Raw genomic sequence first — 19,587 nt, 5'->3', positions numbered from 1 at the left:
ATGACATAACATTGACAAGGCCATTTCCCTTTCCTGTCTTTCCTTGCTTTGAAAGTTCTGGCACACTCAGCACCACACCCAACTGTTCATATTCTATTGTAACATATTGCCAAACTTGCTACACCCATGGGAAAGAAGTACTAATAACCTACAAAGCTAAGTGGATATACATTCACATCACTATTTTTCCCCATATAAATAAACAGTCATTCACTGTTGCTCACAGTTTCTCACCACCTTTCTATACAGGGTAACCACCCTTCCTGGTGAGGAAATCCAAAATGCTTGGGACTTTTTCTTTTTAAATAATGGATCCAAACTTATAGATAGGAGTTGGTATCCACACTGATAAATAGAATTACATTTCAACAAAAAAATTCAGTTAAAATCTTGAAAAAGATGCAAAGTTAAATAATCAAACATATACAACAACAACAAATTACATTTATAGAGCGTCTTTCACGTCGGGGGGACGTCCCAAGGTGCTAGACAGTCGGAGGTCAGAACCCGAGCATGGGGGAAGGGTAGGATAGGGGTGAGGGAAGGCAGAGAGGTGAGAGGGCAACTCAAGACACGATCGAAGAGGAGGGTCTTGAGACCGGCCTTGAAGGAGGCAAGGGAAGAAGCGAGGCGAAGGGACTGTGGAATGGAGTTCCACAGTGTGGGGGCAGAGAGACTGAAAGCCCAGCCACTAACGGTAGGGCGGGTTGGGAGGGAGACATGGAGCAGGCCGGAGCCCACTGAACGGAGGGAGCGGGCAGGTTGGTAGAGAGTCAGCAGGTCAGAGAGATAGGAGGGGGCAAGGCCATGGATGGTCTTGAAAGTGAGGACGAGGATCTTGAATTCAATCTTCTGAGGGATGGGGAGTCAGTGGAGTCGGGCAAGGGAGGGAGTGATGGGGTCACAGAGCCTGGTGCGTGAGAGTACATGAGCTGCAGAGTTTTAGATAATCTGCAGCTTGTGAAGGGAAGAGTTGGAAGGCCGATGAGGAGGGAGTTTCCATAACCGAGCCTTGATGCGACGAATGTGTGGGTGAAGGTTTCGGCAGCCTGAGGGGTTGAGGCAGTGGCGGAGTCTGGCAATGTTGCGGAGGTGGTGGTCGGATAGGCAGTCGGTCAGGATGCCAGTAGTCCTGGAGTTGAGGGTGATAGAGACAGAGTTGGGTGTCATCTACATACATGTGGATATTTACCCCATGTCTGCAGATGATGTCACCAAGGGGGAGCATGTAGAGGGTGAAGAGGAGGGGACTGAGAACGGAGCCATAAGGAATGCCACACGAGACGGTGCGGGGGCTGGAGGAGAAGCCGTTTGCAGAGACGAAGTGGAGGCGGTGTGAAAGGTAGGACCTGAACCAGTCAAGCACAGAACCTTGAAGGTTGAGGTATATATAGCGATACATATGTTGTCATTTTGCATTTCTTGGGTTCTAAACTGAAATTCCTGTTTACCAGAAACAAATGTTGGTAGACTGACAGGTATCTAGCATTAGACACTCAGGTGCTAACTCAATTTATGCACAACACATAAAATAGATGTGTGTGGGGGTGCGGTGGGAGGTGAAGTGGGGATAGAGAGAATCACACTTTCTAGTAAATGAGTTAGTATTGCACTACATTTGCACAGGGAGTGACTGTGATTGGGGACAAAACTAAATTTACCATCATGAAATTGATTTTATATCAATTTTCGATCTCACACCTACCTTCCACTGTTCACTGGGCAGAAGCTTTACCACGACCACATCACCATTCAAAGCTCTGTTTCGAGCAACAAATCCGTCAATAAAAATATCTCGATTTCCATCCTAAAAGAAAAAAAGGATAATTGATCAATAATGAAATTATAAAGAATACTAAGAAACAAATGGCAAAATAATAGCTGGCATGAACAAATATTTCCAGAGATATAGTTTCCATAGTGCTGAACTGAGGTGCAGGGTAATAGTTAATAAAAATGATAATCCTTTCATTTGATATAGCGCCTTATCACATCTTCAAGATGTCTAAAAGTGCTTCACAGAATATACTGTAAAGTGAATTGTCTGTATATTTTGTGGACGAAACGCGGTAGCCAATTGCGCACAGCAGTGTCACAAACAGTCGTGGAATTGAGTAACCAATTTCTTTTTATTATTTTATTTTAAGGAATTATCACCCCAGGAATGCGCCAAATGCTTTACTGCTCCTGGGTTCCTACATACTGCTAGGAAAACAAAGGCAAGTAGAGTAAGGAAACTTGCCCAATATTTTGCCCTGCTGGGAATTGAACCCAGTTCTCTCGCTTGCGAGGCAAGTGCTCTAACCACTGAGCTACAGGATTCCACTAATAATTATCTTTAGATGGTAGTTGGGCAGGTTTGAACAAAGGAAATCTAGGGATGGATTCTGGAGATTTTTCTTGATTACCCTGGGGAATAAGGGAGTGTCGCTAGGAAATTGACATAGTGGGGTGGATTCACAATAGAGTAAATGCATGGTGCATGACAGGAATGAGTTTAATGGAATAAAACGGTCTTTTCTTGGTTCATCATTCAAATCACAGCAATGATCACTCTATTGAGAACATTAGTAACTATCATTTTCAGGATCAAAACTTGGTCATAACTACTTTTAGACAGCTCAATTTCTTTATCTGCTTATCCTTAAAAATAAAAATGTAACTAATCAAGATGAGACTCCAAACCGATAATACAAGTCCCAACTAATGTATAAAGCTTTAATAATCACAGTAAAGCATTTTACGTGAAATCAATCATTCCCATTGATCTTTCACCAACTAAAACTCATTCTTTCCTGCAACACAACAACAAAATTACATTTGTAAAGCGCCTTTCACGTCTGGAGGGCGTCTCAAGCCGCTGAACAGTCGGGGATCAGTAAGGGGGGCAGGGTTGTGATGAGGGAGGGCAGTGACGTAGGAGGGCAGCTCAAGGCACGGTCTTAAAGAAGGGTCTTGAGTCATGCCTTGAAGGAGGCAAGAGAGGGAGCAAGGCAAAGGAATTATGGGATGGAGTTCCAAATGTTTGGGGCAGAGAGACTGAAAGCCCGCCACCGATGGTAGTGTGGGAGATATGGAGCAGGACGGAGCCAGTTGAGCAGAGGGAGTAGGTTTCAGCAGGTCATAGAGGTAGGAGGGGGACACGGCTGTGGATGGCCTTAAAAGTGAGGGCGAGGATTTTGAATTCTATCCTCTGAGGGATGGGGAGCCAGTGGAGCCGGGCGAGGGTGACGGTGATGAAGTCATGGAGCCTGGCGCGGGAGAGATCACGAGCTGCAGAGTTCTGGATGATCTGCAGCTTGTGGATGAAGAAGTTGGGGAGGCTGACAAGGAGGGAGTTTCTGGAGTCAAGGAAACTCCTTTAGGTGACGAACGGGTACACACAAAGAACAACAGTATATTTTTTCACAAAGATGATATAATAATTTTTTGCATACTGAGCCATACTTATGGAGAGGTATATAGGGGATTGCTAATTTTCCATTTGCTAATTGTTAGCACTGCTAACAATTCACACTGAGCTTTAGAGTCCCATAGATTAGTTGTTAGCCAGCTCGTCTTGCAAGTGAGAGGACCCGGGTTCGATTCCCAGGCGAGGCAAAACCTTTGGCAACTTTTTTTACTCTACATGGCGTGGTTTACTTAGCAGTAAGTAGGAACCCGGTTGTTAGTCGATTGACGGGAGGAATAAAATTTAGTTTCTAAGTTAATGCTCCACTGCTCATCACCACTCCTCAATCCGCCTGCAAGCATTAAAAGCTTAAAAACTTCATTCTTATAATAATGTTTGCATAGTGTGCACACAATTTTAATCTGTACTTGGATTTCAAACCAGTCTCCAAATAAACAGCAAGTATGGAAGCACTGTATGTCCAAATAAAATAACCAGTGCTAACCACAAGTAATAGATTCCCCAAAATGCTTATTTTAAGTTATAATTTATTTTACATTATAAAATGTCAGTTAATTACAGATAAAAACCACAATGCAAAACGAGTATATATAGACAGAAAATATAAATTACATTTTACATTTTTAAAGCACTTTTCAAGTCAGGAGGATTTCCCAAAGCGCTGAAATCACATCAATGAGATGCACAATTCTGATAACATCTACCAGCGACTTATAGATAAAAATAGTAGATGATGAGCCACAAATCCTGCCAACTAAATGAAAATTTTACCTTAAATTGTGCTGTAAAAATAATACAATCCTATTGGGATACCAGACTGTTAAATACACTACAATTTGCTACAAAATGTGTTTGGTGCACAAAAACCTTGGACAAGAGAATAAAGCATTGTGCCAAAACAAGCTTTAAGATACCCTGAAAATAATTTTTACTTACAGGAGAAGGAATAAAAGCATCATGGTACTTCTTTGGATTTATTCTCAGTGGACCCTGTAAATGCCAATGGAAAAAGTGAAAATCTTAATTTTTCAGCAGAACATTTTGAATCATGCATCAAACACTTACTTCAAGTAATTCACTCACTATAATATCAACGAGTAAACTGCCATGAGACAGCTCACAAAAGTGTTTTTTAAAAAAAACACAATGTGAACAATGTGAAAAGGGTAAGAAAACAACATTGATACAAAAATATTCCAAAAAATACTCGTCTCTCACAAGCAATTATCCCTTCAAATCAATACAATATAACCTCCACATAATACATAATTTAGTACTTTATATAAAAGCTGTACAAAGGAAACTTCTCCTACAGACAAGCTTTAAAAAGGACTGAATGCATTAAAGTTTGAACTAGCTACAATTGTTAATTGGTAGGTCATTCAGCCCCTCAAGCCTGTTCTGCCATTCTGTAAGATCATGGCTGATCTGTACCTCAACTCCAATACACACATCACCTTTTAATCTGCCACACATTCTGCCTGCATGTACTGTAAAAGCAACTTCAAAAGCGGATAATTAAATTACTTTAGAAAACTTTGATAACGTGAGTGGTTCATCCTACAAGTTAAACATAATAAAGGTTCCCAATTGTTCTTAGAATATCTTCATTATCCTGTGTGTTCGGAAACCATCAGATATTGGAGTTTTCAAATTGGCGCGGTGCAACATGATCTTTTTGGCTTTAAAATCAGCTTGATTCTCCACTGAAAATGTTAATTGGTTTTACTTATAATAAAAATAATCCTTGAATTTAGTATTGTACCTTTTACGTCTTCAGAATATCTCAAAGCGCTTCACAGGAGTCAATCTGTAGTCTAGTGCAGTTATTTTAGGTGGATTTTGTAACATTTTAGTGCACCTATGTAAAGGTCTATGCTGGAAGCATAACCTTTCTCACTTTACAAGCTTACATATCTCTATAATGAGTTTAAATACCAAATCAAACTATACAAGCTAACTTTTAAAAAAATTGTCAGAAAAATACTTCTCCATAATAATTAGGTCTTTTTAGGACTAGATACAATAATGGTCATGAATCTTCAAGGACTTTTTAAAGATATTGCCTGAAGAATTTAGAAGAAAAATATAGTAGCTTAGATTTATGTATTTCAAGTTTTTAGATACTGTTTGTTGTCAAGAGAAATAAGGGTATTTGAGGCATTCTGTCACCTATATATTTGTGTTTTAAATTGCCTACCTACCAAATGTGCAAATTTTGCACCAATTAAATTGTACTCAGTATCAAAGCAAAATCCTTCTTAACAGAGGGTAAGTTTCATCAATTGTTGCACACATATCAACCTTATGCCTGTTTCTGCATTTCAAATTATCATCACCAAATGTCTCACAGAACTGAGGAGACAGCTAAAGAAATTCTGCGAGCAAGGTAAAAACAAACAAAATCATGTCAAGTATGGGAATATGGGCTCCCCAGTAAAAGTCATTTCTACTGAAATAGAATTAACATTTCTATTTAACTCTTATTAAACCAGGATGAAATCATGGATCAGACAACAGTTCTGCTACTGAGAATAATGGTGTCAAAGGTACGTACAAAGTTTGGCAACAATTCAGAGATTTTTATGGATGTATCACAGATACTCATTTATCTGAGCAATGTTCACAAGTATAAGATGCAAACACATCACGGGTCTGGGGTGTAAATACTAATTTGACATAGTTCCCCAGGAATTGTCGGTGAGCATTCATGCTGTAGCACTCCATGGGAGATCAACCAAAATATAGTTTTTTTTTGCAATCACAAGGGCTTCCTACTCCCCTTAACACAAATATTAGGAAATATACTACAACCTAAAAATTGGCCTACTCCTTTCGGTGGAGTAAATATGACGTTCACATGCTGGCTACTGCTCTGCTGCAAGATCAAATTCCTAGAGCCACTCACAGCCTGCCAACCACTCAGTTCATTGTGACCCCACACATTGCACTGGAGTGGTATTTGTTTAATTTAAAATTAAAATGAATAAAAACAATCTCTGTGGTTTGGTAAGTCGTCAGCACACCTGATATGATCAGTGACCTGTTCATGACATCATGCAGCACCCAGCAGCTGTATCAACAGCAGCCACAGAGCCTGCATTGTGATGTCAACTCACCTGGCCGGCGGCGGCCTAGCAACAGAGGAGAAACATCCCCGAGACACAAGAGAAACAAAGACATAGACAACCTTCCTCCTCTGTTCTCCTCCCACCCCAAACTCTGTTGACATCAAAACCGGCTGTACTTTTGCACTGATATACTTATCCCCTCTTAAACACTGCTTCAGTTTCAACTAAAAATCAAATCTAATTTTCTTGGGAGTGAACGCATTGTTTTGGAGCGAGGGGGCCATGAGAGCAGAGAGACTCATTAAGCCCAAGAGGAAAAGGCTAATACATTGTATTACTCCACATAACATCTCTTCAGTTTATGATCTTTAGCAGGCAACTAGAGCCAAATAAACCCTATTTAGAGATTTAATCCATTGCCACATGGGATAATGACTCATTATCACAGTATCATTTCATTCCAATCTCAATAGAATACTTTTGAAATGCAATGGGTGGTCACAGACTTAGTTTATCTTACCTGCCAGGGAGTAGTAAACGTATGGAAGAGGCTTCCTAGGGAAGCAGAAAATGGCATTTGTTTCAAGAACAAATTAGATAGATTTCTACTAGAAAATAATCTCTCAAGATACAGTATATAGTTTGGGACACGACATGTAAAGCGACTGCCGGAATGGTGGAAGGTACACTAGATGGATCTTGGTCTTCTTTCGCCAGCAAATTCTTATGTTCTGATGATAGAAATATACCCATCAACTGAGTGATAATTCAAGGGAAGAAAAGTCTAAATCTTCAGTGCAGTCTTGAAACTTACTCATATTAGAAATCTCACCTGGATAAATTCTCCTTTCTTTAAACCAGCTGAAACATCACTGGTTGGCATGTACGTGTCAAATATCTTCTTCCTCCCTCGGCCAGATCTGGTCTTGTTTCGCTTCTTGTCATTAGGAGTTGAATTTGTGCTCGGATTACTCACTGCTAATGTAAAGGACAGTTAAGAGGTTATCAAAATTATGATTACTTTCTCCAATTTATACCTTTATAAATTTACAGCTTTTCAACAATATAGGCCTGAAGAAAATCCCGTGAGTACTAAAAGCATAACGAAGACTGCCTAAAACTGAAGGTAAAGTTAGATATTCAAGGTTGCTTTTAACAAACAGGTTTGCTGACCTTCATTTCTTCAAATACTGTATCCACACCCTCCATGGGCTGCTGAGTTCCAGCACCAGCTGTAACAGCTTGCACCTAAGCAGCATCTTTCGCATAGTTTGTATTGTGTATGTGAACTGACCAAAGGCATGACTGAAGTGATAAGTAATTAAGAGCGTTTTGAAAGTAAAGAGCGAGAAAACAAGGGAAAAGTGGGAAGATGTCAAAATCTTCCAACTTTTAACTTGAGGGAACTGGACTTCAGGTCTACAAATTCCGTAAATACTTAAATTTCCTTTGTTCCTACAGTAGCAAATTCTCCAACAGGGTTCTTTAGGAATGATAACACTATTGCCCTCATACCATTGGCATACATTCAGTTATGCCAATATTCATGAGAATTGGCATAAATTCAGTTGTGCCAATATTAATGAATTATCATTTCTGCATCGCTTTTCCACTCTCTCCATCCACCCTGATTTAAATATTTTAAGGAGAGCTAACCTGGACCTGGTCAATTCTCAGAGGTATTTTATCCTACCTTTTTACAGCTCAACATTTCTAGACTGGACCCAGAAACAGAGCGGAGGGAGAAGAGATTTGCTTGGATACATAGTACTCTACCACATTTCTGTCAACAACCTAATAACATTCATAAATTTGAAGATAAGATTTTTTTACATTTAAAAATTCAAAAACTGTTTTGTATGAATCCTAATAAGTCAACATATTCTGAAAGTGTTCAACAGTTAAGATTGATAACTGACATTTAATCTTGTGATGTTCTTTACTGTCATGCAACAGATAGCTTTAAAAACTAAAACAGATACCATCATATATTTATCATATTAGAGGTTATGCCTAGCAATTTCATCTCTTAGGGGAGAAAGAAAAAAGAATCAAAATATTTTACCACCAAAAAAAATTAAATATTTACGCATCATACCCTTTGGGATCCCTGGTTTAGAATTCATTTTCTCTGCTCCCTCCAATGATTCAGATTTCTGTCTTCTGTCAAAATGTTGTATATTTTTGGCTGCTACAGAATTGTTCCTAGCTTTTCCACCAAATCGCTTGTCTGCAATTCCACCTGGAGTCAATTAAAAGATTTAAGATATAGGTTATTTAAATTTTTGTATACCAATATATAAACATCAGCAGCTCCATTCTAGTTTTTTTTCATTTAACAAAAGGCTCCATTACGCTTAAGAGAAAAATAAATCTGATGCGTTGTAGAATGGTTACAAAAAATATATATCAACACCTGCTGCTTCAGTGTAGCACTGTGGATCTATGTAGGAAAAGAAGAATATTACTCGCAGATAAGAACCACTGCTAGTTCTGTGTATATTAGCCATAAAGACTCCTGTCATATCACATTATTTGCTAATCAATTTTGGGTTAGTCATGTAAGCCAGTTTGTATTTTGCATGGTGACCCATTATCCACACTGTTTCCAATAGTCACCATGGAACCAATCTCAAATTAGGGAGGATAGCCGTCTCTCTAGCTGACTAACATAGATAAAAGAACAACAAACTACAAAAGGTATCTATCAAAGAAAGATTAGACAAATTTTTCCAATTAAAATGATCTAGGTTATTAAACCTGAAGATAGATATTTCAAAAAATATTTTATGAGATATTAGATAGTTAAACTAATTAGTCCACTCTTGCTTAAAATATTTACTTTGCAACTGTTGTTGGGTGCTTATACCTCTCCAATACACAGTATGTATGCATTCTATATTCAAGCATACTATTTTGTACTATGCAGTCTGCATTAATGCAGTACAAAGCAGTTTTTAGCCCAACATTTACCCTGTGTCTGTTCTGCAACATAGCCTACCCTGCTGTTTGTAAGCATATGAAGTTCCAAGATAAAAGCAGCTGGAAACAACTTCTGTAAAAGGGACATTGAAAATTCCTCCTTGTGACAACCAAAATCTCTTTTCACTTTTTCAGTTGCAACGGGGGTGCTTTAGTGGGAGCCTACAAGTGTTATCCCAGGACGATGTCTTCAAAAGGACATTTTACCCTTTTGTTTCACAAAACTGTAAATGATGGGCACTCGCTGGCGAGACAGATGATGTGGGAATCAGTACATTCCCACTCACTACTCGACATGCCACTGTTCAAGTGAGCCTGATCTCCAGCATTCAGATAGGAAGAGGGGAAGGGGACGGATTTGTTTTAATAACGTGCATTCATAAAAGACTGTGTGTTCACACATTTTCTGCTTTCTTATTGGTGCCTCATAACCATCTAACGTTTGTGAAGTCATAATGTATGGTTGTTAAGTAACAGAACTTAAATAGCTGTTAAAATTACTGGTCTGGTGATTGTATCAGTAATTAAAAACAAAATTCCACACAGCCAGTTTTCTTAATATGTAAAAATTGGAACGAAAGACTCAGAGCTACCCGAGCAAAACAGACTTGTGATTCTAGTGGCCCTAAATCAGAAAAAAATACGTTGTATACGGTTCTACAAAAATCAAATCCAGATTTAAATTGCAAATCAATTGTCATCTACTCTTGTGCCGAATCTTTATACAGATTTCCATTGGCATTCTGTTCTTTTTAAGTGGGTGATTTTTTTNGTTACAAAGGGAGGAATATGTCACACTAGTTTGCACTCCATGTATCGTGTTAAAGTCCTCCCAAGTCAAATATCTCATGGGTCAGGTTCCAAGTAAAATTTCCTTCATCCTGCTCAAAAAATATGCCAAACACTATGCTTAGAACTACCACAGTTAGTTTAGAAGGACCATTTCTGACCCATCAGCCTGAGGTAGTTTGAAATATCTGAAAAAAAGGAGTGAGCTAACTCTACTTGTCAGTCAGTCCCCTCAATCAATCATTGAACTTGATGGATCTTGAGCCAAACTGAATCTCTGCCCTGAAATTCTCTTCAGCAGTAGTTTAATTCTAATAGCTATTCAAATCATCAAGAAATGTTCACAGTTAAGAGACAATGATGGGATGCACCAAATAACCCCAAAAAGTCTTAACGCAAAAATAGTGTGTACTTTTGCACTATATTACCTTTATTTAAAAAAGGAAGTAACTCTTTTAATTTCTTCCAATGTATCCAATTTGGAAAAAAGAAAAACTCATCAAGTAGATTTGGAAGACTGAAGTTGGCACAAAAATGTTATTGAAAAATAAAAGAATAAAACCTGCTTCAAATGCATGTAGTTTTGGGGGTCAGATCCACCCCCAAAGCATTTATTTTCTTTTAGGGTTTCTTGGGGCTCCTCCATTATCCTGGAGAGCAGGCCAGCTGGTTGCAAACCTCTGCCAATATTACTCTGAACATATCTGCGAGGAGGTCCTTAAGCTGGTTTTCTCACCAGTCCTTGTATTTCCTCTGTTGAAAAGCTCTTCTTGGGCTCTGGTGAACATCTCCCCAAACAAATTGATACTGTATTACATTGATAAGTACCTGCATGTACATAGCATTTGATATATTCAGGTACTAAATTGCTACCTTTATTACTCACTGCTACACACAATACCGTACATTGATTTAAAGCTTAAAAAATGAAATTTAAAAAAGTACCCCGCACAAAAATGTAGGTCAAGTACTTAGATGTCCAAGGCAGCATTTCAGACTAACCTTCTATTAATTTTCAAAAACTGTTGCAGCTTTACTTGGTTTATCATGTAATCAAAACAATTAGATGGAACTGCTGACTGGCAAATAATTCATGTGGCCAAAATTCTGTAATTTAAGTGGTCTTCTGAAAGATCTCGTGAAAATGTCTCACAGATCAATGCACAGGAACCAAATGTTAACATATAACTGAAATACTTTGTACACATGCTTGCTTAACACCCCACAAACATCTGATAATTGAACCTTATATTATTTAAAGCTTTGCCCTTGGGACACTTAAACCAGTACTAAACACGAAACAACTTCAGTGCTGTGCAAATAAAACCTAAATATTTGATGCTACTCAACTCTATCATAACAGTTGAAATTCCCAAAGCAACTGAAACCATGCTTAAGAGTATCCAAACCAAGCTGCGACTTCCATTCCATGCATTCCACCTACACACGGAAATCCCAGAGATAGATTGTTGGAATGGAATGCACAATGGAAGGACACATCCGACTGACCTAATCCTGGAAAGTATTGTGCACAGGTTGGTCAAGAGCCAGGGCATCCCAGAGTGTGCGTTGGGGTACTGCTGGAGTCTAACCAGCCAAAATTGCATAGCTTGCCATTGATGTTGCTCCTCAGCAAGCTTTCCCGGGACTTGTCCAGCTAGGACCACCCTACCTGTTAGGGCTTTAACTTGCAGGATTAACAGGAGCTGAGTGGGATGACTCCCTGCCCCCAGTAACTGGTCTGCCCATCATCTGCAGTGCCCTTGAATACTGCGGACCCGCCTGGTTCAGGAACTGGACTTTGAGACTGCCACAGAGGGTTAGCTCGATTACAACATTCCTTTGCCAGGCATATCACTTTGGAGCCAATTCAGCTCCAAGGAGACCTCCACACAGAGCCTAATAATAATCCCTCCAAAACCAAAAACAATAATAAATTGGTCATTTTCAATCCACGACTGTTTGTGGGACATTGCTGTGCGCAATTGGCTGCCGCGTTCGCCCACAAATATACAGTCAATTCACTTTACGGTGTGTTCTATGAAGCGCTTTGGGACGTCCTCCCGACGTGAAAAGCGCTATATCAAATGCAAGGATTATTATTATTATTAACCCCCCGCCCCCTCTCTCCCCAAGGAGGATAGTCAAATGGGATGTTGTAAACCTTTTACTCTTCCAGAGCAAGAACACAATTTCTGTAGTCTATACCGTTTGTTCTTTCAGAGAATTTAATACACAGATCCAGAATATAAACCCTAAATAAATTTGTAGGATGGAACATAGAAAATGCAGTATACATGGTTAACTTAATCAGCAACCTTTCTTCTTTATTATCTCCCTGTCACAAGAAATATTTTTTCTAAAATCAGATGCGTGATTAGGCACTTCTATAGTAGTGTATTGTAGCTCCATATAATTAACTGACACAATTCTAAGTAGAAGAGGCTTGCCCCATTGGGAAAGTTTTGGAAGAAGAACCTTGGAGTTGAACTGAAGAACCTGCTCAATAAAGAATTAAATCAGGATTCCATCAAGGCGTACATTAACTAAGGAAGACATGTGCAATATATAACTCACAGTATTCCAAGCCCAAAGCCCCAGGAAATTTTAAATGCCTCATTTAGCCCTAATACTGAGAAGATAAAGGTTAGTACTTTCCATTACTTCTTCCCAATAGAAGTGGAAGTGAATAATCTTTAGGAAGATGCTGGTGCCCTTCTCTCAAAACAGTACAAAAGCAAAAGATTCTATGTTCAGAAACAAAGCAATGTATCACTGAATGATGGAAGCAAACTGCTGATTAAGAGACTGCCTCTCACACATCAGCTGTTATCCAATTTTGTTGTCATAAAACAATTTTTACTACTTTCTTCAGATTTCACACTAGTTTTATTAAATGGATTTAAAAGCTCATGTTTAAAGCAGAAAAAAATACTATACAAGAACAAAATTGCAACATTCTCTTAAGACGGGTACCGCAAAAGGATTGAATAGTTTTCATTATTACCAGGTAACAAACACAATTCAGGTAACCATGTGCCTAATGAAATTACATACTCACACCAATTGGGAGAAAAAAAAGTAATCATCTGATCATAACAAGAATCTATGTGGATATCTATACTATTGAAAGGATAATATCTGTCTGTGCTTCAAGAAGGATTTCAATAACCGATTGACGTAGAGACATGATTTCTACCTCAGCGGAAAGGTCTTGCATCTGGGAGTGACTTGGGCATATCTGTTTTCAGGTATCTCCTATCGTTCATGAGTTAGGACCTAAAATTTATTTAAGTTTTGCTTTTTTCGCTGCAGTTACACCCGGTGGCCGCTGAGTCAAAGTGGCGCTGTGGCATCGTGCGTCACAGAACACCTACATATGTACGCACGCACTGCAGTTACACAACAAAATTACACTTAGAGCGCACCTTTCACGTCGGGAGGACGTCCCAAAGCACTGAACAGTTAGGTGTCTGTGCCTGAACATGGGGAGGGGTGGTGTAGGGATGAGGGAAGGCAGAGAGGTGGGAGGGAGACCACGGTCGAAGAGAAGGGTCTTGAGACCGGCCTTGAAGGAGGCGAGGGAGGAAGCGAGGCGTAGGGACCATGAGATGGAGTTCCAGAGTGTGGGGGCAGAGAGGCTGAAAGCCCGGCCACCAATGGTAGGACGGGTCAGGCGGGAGACATGGAGCAGGCCAGAGCCCGCTGAATGGAGAGAGCGGGCAGGTTGGTAGGGACCTGGTCACACAGCATGCACATATCCAAGCGGCGGCGAAAGAACACAGACAAACCTGAGACCATAGCAACAACAAAATTACATTTTTAAAGCGCCTTTCACATTGGGAGGACGTCCCAGTGATTGTAAATTATACATTTATATTCATCATTATAAAGATGCCTAAGCGAAAATCAAACCTTTCAAGGATAAGTGTGTCTATTGGTTGCAAGCGTACCTGGAACAGGTACAGCTAGTGTACAATATTACATATTATGTTATATATCTAAATAACCAGCTCCAAGGAAAGTTTTATGCAGGTTTTATTATTTTACCTTTGTCAGAATTAAGAATCAGAAAGGGCAGGAAGACCTTCTAGCACTCTCTCAGAAACAAAGGTTAATTTTGCAAGACACTTTTTTTCTAGTCTGTGATGGCACTGACATTTAGGACAATACACATTTTAGTATTCCAGAGAAAGCTTTTCAAGAAGCACCTTTAGCTACGTAAGCACAGCAGTAATTCTAGTCTACAGCAATAGCTCTTTTTATTTCTTATTCCCAAATAAGTAATTTTGATGTAGGCAAGACAAACCTTACATTAGTAATGTTCTAAATCTTGCAGTAGTATAATTAATCACATTAAGGTACCTTCCTTGCAATATAAATGTCAATCATCAACTGGTGAAGGAAACAGGCTGCAAGGACATTCAGAATTTCAAAAGGCTTCCACAAAGCAATAAGAATACTGTGCAACACTACCCAGAAGGGCACCTTAGATAATTATCTTTTTGCAACAGCAGGTGTCAGACAATTGGTTGACAAAAAAGAGTTACATATGTACAGACTGGTCAACCAGACCAGAAATGCAAGCCTATTCACAGCCCAACAGCTAGCTTGTAGCCAAAATTAGAATTTGTAAGTGGCCGATTCCTTATTATGATCTTTACTGAATAACGTCATAGTTTGGAAGGACACAATTAATGAGTGCATTTGCTTCAAAATCAATTGATTCTAAAGGCATTTAAAATTAATACTAATTCTTTTTGGCTGAGTGAGAAAACGTTATTCTCCCTACGTAATTCTGATTAAGAGGCTTCAACCATTCATCAAAGTATTGTATGTCTCACATAGCTTAAGACAGCCTGTCTATATGGTTAGGCTTTCTGAGGAAGAAATTAATTTACAAATTAGTTTAATTCTTCATAAGCTGAAGCAATTTGGAGACCAATAAGTTACTCCGCTGATATAAATCCAACAAGATTCAATCACGAAATGTATTCTCTATGGCCTTACTTTGCACACAGTCTGATTCCAAGTCGTGATGTACAGCAACCTTGTCTCCAAAATAGTCTCCATCTGAATATTCAGCGACATCCAAGGTATGATCAGATTTCTCTTTGCTCTTTCTTCGGTTTCTCTTTTTCTTATTGTTTTGCACCTTCACCTCAGTCTCTGGGATGATATTTTCAGTTTTCCCTATAAAAACATTTGGAAATGTGCTATAAAAAGATGATCTTGCCTTTACAGCACAAATAGCACAAGAAATAATAGCTGTTCAATTTATCTCGGACAGTTTCTATTATTACAAAACATGCCAATTCTCTATATTTGCCTGAAAATTATTTTGACTGGTCTGATTTACCCCAACTTGTTTTTCCGGATTCCACATACCTTCATTTCCGGATTCTGTATCTCCATCTTGGCCTGTGTTGGTATCTCTCCGTTTGGTTTGCTTTTTGGATGTTGACCCTGTTTTTTTCCTCCAAAAGTCAGTTATAGTTGTCTTGCCAGTGTCCCCAACATTTTCCAAAAGGGCGACAGACATACTTGAAAGTATCGCAGGATTTTCTACTTCTACTGAAGATGCAAGATGACTGCTCTTAGCATTTCCTTCTATTTTGTGTTGGTTACTAACATCCTTTATTTGTATCACTTCAGTTTCAAAAGAATTTAAATCAGTGCCAGGAATAATTCCAATGTCATCATTTTGACTCTTATATTTCACCTGCTGTGCAAAATAGTTCAAATATGCTCTAAATCTGCCACTACAGTGCTGGTTTACCAACCTGGAGTAAGCATTCTTTTCTGGATTGACAATCTTGCTGTGGCCATTTCTGGGATCATAAGGGGTAAATGTACCTCTTGTTTGTCTCAAGTGATCCATTTAGTGCTGTCAATTTGGTAATGAATCACCAGAATTGAAACTGTAAAGAAAATACACCTCATTATGAACAGTTCCCACCAGGAATTAAACTACGTAATCAGCATATATACGTGGAAATTTTGCAATATTTTCAAACAAGAATAATAATCTTTGCATTTGATATAGCGCCTTATCACACCTTTGAGACATCTCAAAGCGCTTCACAGAATATACTGTAAAGCGTAGTTATTGTGTGTTTTGTGGGCAAAATTGCACACAGCAGTCGTGGATTGAGTGACCAAATTTTTTTTTAAGAGAATATTACCTCTGGAAAAGCGATCCGCCAATCGACTAATCGAGTCCCTGGGCATGTGGAGTAAGGAAACGTGCCCAACATTTCTCCCTGCCCGGGAATTGAACCCAAGTCCTCTCGCTCGTGAGGCGAGCGCTCTAATCACTAAACTACAGGACTCCAGATGCAACTAAAGCTTTTTAAAACAAAATAAAACTATGTGTTTGTTTTTAAAGCTATGCATCTCCTTTCTTCGAGACTTTTCCATATATTTCCCACATGCTTTTGGTTCAATAGCAGCATACATAGAATCCTAGAAACCATCAAACTCTCTCTCTTACAGAATGGTCCATTGTGTGGAGTAAGAAAAATATTTGCAATTTATCTTGGGATGATAGAAATCTTTTTCTCAAATATATTATTTGAAATCTTCAAAATTTCAACTCACAATCCCATACAGAATGGCACACTGCATTAGATTCATACAGTTTAGTATTCCAACAAATGTTCCTGGGGTTTTCAATTGCTTCCACTCTGTTGAACAAATCTGAGGTGTAATTAATCTCTGCACCCACACCAATTGTGACCCACAAGTGGCTTGGCAGCACTGATATAGTGTTAACATTGCACCAATAATGTTCAATAACATCCTAATGGCATTTGGTAAAATTTGCATAGCACTTTATTTTTAGTGAGTGAAAGGGTTAAAATTGAGTCACTAAGTGGGGCATTAAGTACCTTAGTTGTCCAGTGGTGAAGATAAGTGCTCATCAGTACAAATTAATCCATATAAATGGTATAAACAGCCATTTTAAAATATTGTGATACAATAATGCAATTTTCTCCCTCTTCAGAAAAGTTTACTTATATCATGTCCTGCCAATGAAACATCCTGAACACATTTTTGACTATGTCTTTGCCTCTAACTATGCTGGGCAAGGACCAAATCATTTAGACAATCCCTCAGAATCAATCTCACGTCTGCTCCCAATGCATAGCATATTCACAGCAGTACAACTAGAAACAAGTGATGGATACAGTGCCATACATTGGCTGTGCCCAGAATTAGCAAAATTAGCAGAGATTTTGGGTTCCTCTTCTGAGGCACCCCATACACAGTCACCTCTCAAATCTGCACATGCCTACAACCAAATGGAGTACAGGATCAACTGATATTTAAAAAGTACTTTAAAATACACTCACCAATTACAATTTCTATATAATCTGTATTGTATCATATAATCTGCAATGTTACATGTCCTGAAAATGAGGTCAATCATGTACAGCTCAATAAACGATTTTAACACTTCCAATTATCCCTCTAAAAAGTACATTGAATGAATATCAAGTTCAACTGCTTGAGTTACCATGATCAAACAGCCTGCCAAGACTCAACCTAGGTTGTCCGAAACATTGATTGTCCAGCACCTTGGCACATCCTCCTGGTGTGAAAGGTGTTATACAACTGTAATTTTGTTGCGGTTCTCAGATAAACAATAACTAAAAAAAGCAGTTCCATAACTAAAACCACCACCCCCATTGAATGAAGGGTTTATTTATAAACAAAATCTATATTTATACACAACAATGGTTATTTCCAGGTAAAAGGTATACATTGCATCAACTTAGCAAGTGGTAGCAATCTCGTTTCTGAGTCAGACGGTTGCAGGTTCAAACCCACATCGGGACATGGAATCACATTGACCAAGATGACCTTCCAATGCAGTGCTGTGGTTGTGCTGCATTGAGGGAGGTGCGGGCTTCGGATGAGACATTAAACCAAGATCCCATGTCCTGCCCAATAAATCCCCAAAGTAAAATTGGTCACTCATTCCATGGCTGTTTGTGGGACACTACTGTGTGCAGCGTTTCACCCACAAAAATACAGTCAAACCACTTTTTTTAATATAATAATAATCCTTGCATTTGATTATAGTGCCTTATCACATCCTTTGAGATGTCTCAAAGCCCTTTCTTCACAGAAAATGGACAGACAGTGCGATTTTTTCGGGCGAACGGTATATCGGGTGAAGCTCTTTGAGACGTCTCAATGATGTGACAAGGCTCCACATCAAATGCCAGTATTATTATGACTATTATTATAAAAAGGTCCAACTGATAGTAAGACGACGAACAGACCAGGAGCGCAATGTTGTCACGTTTGCTCCCGTCTCCCCCCGCAGCCTCCTCTGCGGGGAGGTATCTGGGTTGAAAACATGTGAAGACCAGAAAGACTTATAATAGTGGCTAATCATAAAGAAAAGGTGCGGTGGCCCCGAGAAGAAGGCCCGAGACCCCCCACGGGGCGGCCCTGTTACAGTTACACGCTTCGTGTCGTTTTCCCTCGCGTCCATCTCTTCAACCAACACTCCCCACCCGCCCCTCCCGAACCAACGGGCCGCGCTCGGCTCGGCTCTGACACTTACACGGAGCGGGGTCGCGGGAGGAGGAAGGGGGCGAGGAGGCAGTGGGGTGGGGGGAGGAAGCAAAGAGACCAGGCGCCGCCGCTGCCGCCGATGGAAGCTTCTGGCGCACTTCTGGCCGGTTTCCAAGACAACCACATCCGGGTCACCGCGGCATCCCCACGTGATAAGAAGTGACAGGCGGGGGTGGCGGGTGCGCGCGGAGCGTTCTGGGACTTGTAGTTCCTCTTCCACTGTGTGTGTGTGTGTGTGTAGTTTCCCCTCTCTCCCTGTGTGTGTGTGTGTGTGTGTGTGTGTGTAGTTTTCCCTCTGTCCCTGTGTGTGTGTGTGTATGTGTGTAGTTTCCCCTCTGTCCCTGTGTGTGTGTGTGTATGTGTGTAGTTTCCCCTCTGTCCCTGTGTGTGTGTGTGTGTGTTTGTGTGTAGTTTCCCCCCTCTCCCTGTGTGTGTGTGTGTATGTGTATGGGTATGTGTGTAGTTTCCCCTCTGTCCCTGTGTGTGTGTGTATGTGTGTAGTTTCCCCTCTGTCCCTGTGTGTGTGTGTGTGTGTGTGTGTGTAGTTTCCCCCCTCTCCCTGTGTGTGTGTGTGTGTGTGTGTATGTGTGTAATTTCCCCTCTGTCCCTGTGTGTGTGTGTGTATGTGTGTAGTTTCCCCCCTCTCCCTGTGTGTGTGTGTGTGTGTGTGTGTAGTTTCCCCCCTCTCCCTGTGTGTGTGTGTGTGTGTGTGTGTGTAGTTTCCCCCCTCTCCCTGTGTGTGTG

General features: G+C 39.9%; 1 protein-coding gene across 5 annotated transcripts in view; it reads right to left on the bottom strand.

Moving 5' to 3' along the window:
- Window positions 1–18,914, bottom strand: part of dis3l2 (DIS3 like 3'-5' exoribonuclease 2) — an 83,552-nt gene extending 64,638 nt beyond the window's left edge. Inside the window, exons 1-8 of one of the 5 annotated variants that reach the window (XM_007902397.2) lie at window positions 18,833–18,850; window positions 16,038–16,175; window positions 15,643–15,828; window positions 15,265–15,447; window positions 8,582–8,725; window positions 7,316–7,461; window positions 4,349–4,402; window positions 1,706–1,807 (exon numbers count right to left, since the gene is read on the bottom strand). In XM_007902397.2, the coding sequence (XP_007900588.1) occupies window positions 1,706–1,807; window positions 4,349–4,402; window positions 7,316–7,461; window positions 8,582–8,725; window positions 15,265–15,447; window positions 15,643–15,828; window positions 16,038–16,095 (873 nt within the window). In that variant the 5' untranslated portion in view covers window positions 16,096–16,175; window positions 18,833–18,850. Of the gene's footprint in view, window positions 1–1,705; window positions 1,808–4,348; window positions 4,403–7,315; window positions 7,462–8,581; window positions 8,726–15,264; window positions 15,448–15,642; window positions 15,829–16,037; window positions 16,176–18,832 lie in introns of all 5 variants that reach the window. The other 4 variants (XM_007902399.2, XM_007902398.2, XM_007902400.2 and 1 more) reach the window with 4 other exon arrangements.
- Between the last annotated feature and the right edge of the window lie 673 nt (window positions 18,915–19,587).

Source organism: Callorhinchus milii, unplaced genomic scaffold (assembly GCF_018977255.1).
Source record: "Callorhinchus milii isolate IMCB2004 unplaced genomic scaffold, IMCB_Cmil_1.0 Scaffold11, whole genome shotgun sequence".
NCBI classification, from domain to species: domain Eukaryota; kingdom Metazoa; phylum Chordata; class Chondrichthyes; order Chimaeriformes; family Callorhinchidae; genus Callorhinchus; species Callorhinchus milii.
Note: the sequence above shows the minus strand (reverse complement) of the source record. Positions and strands in the feature narration are given on the sequence as shown.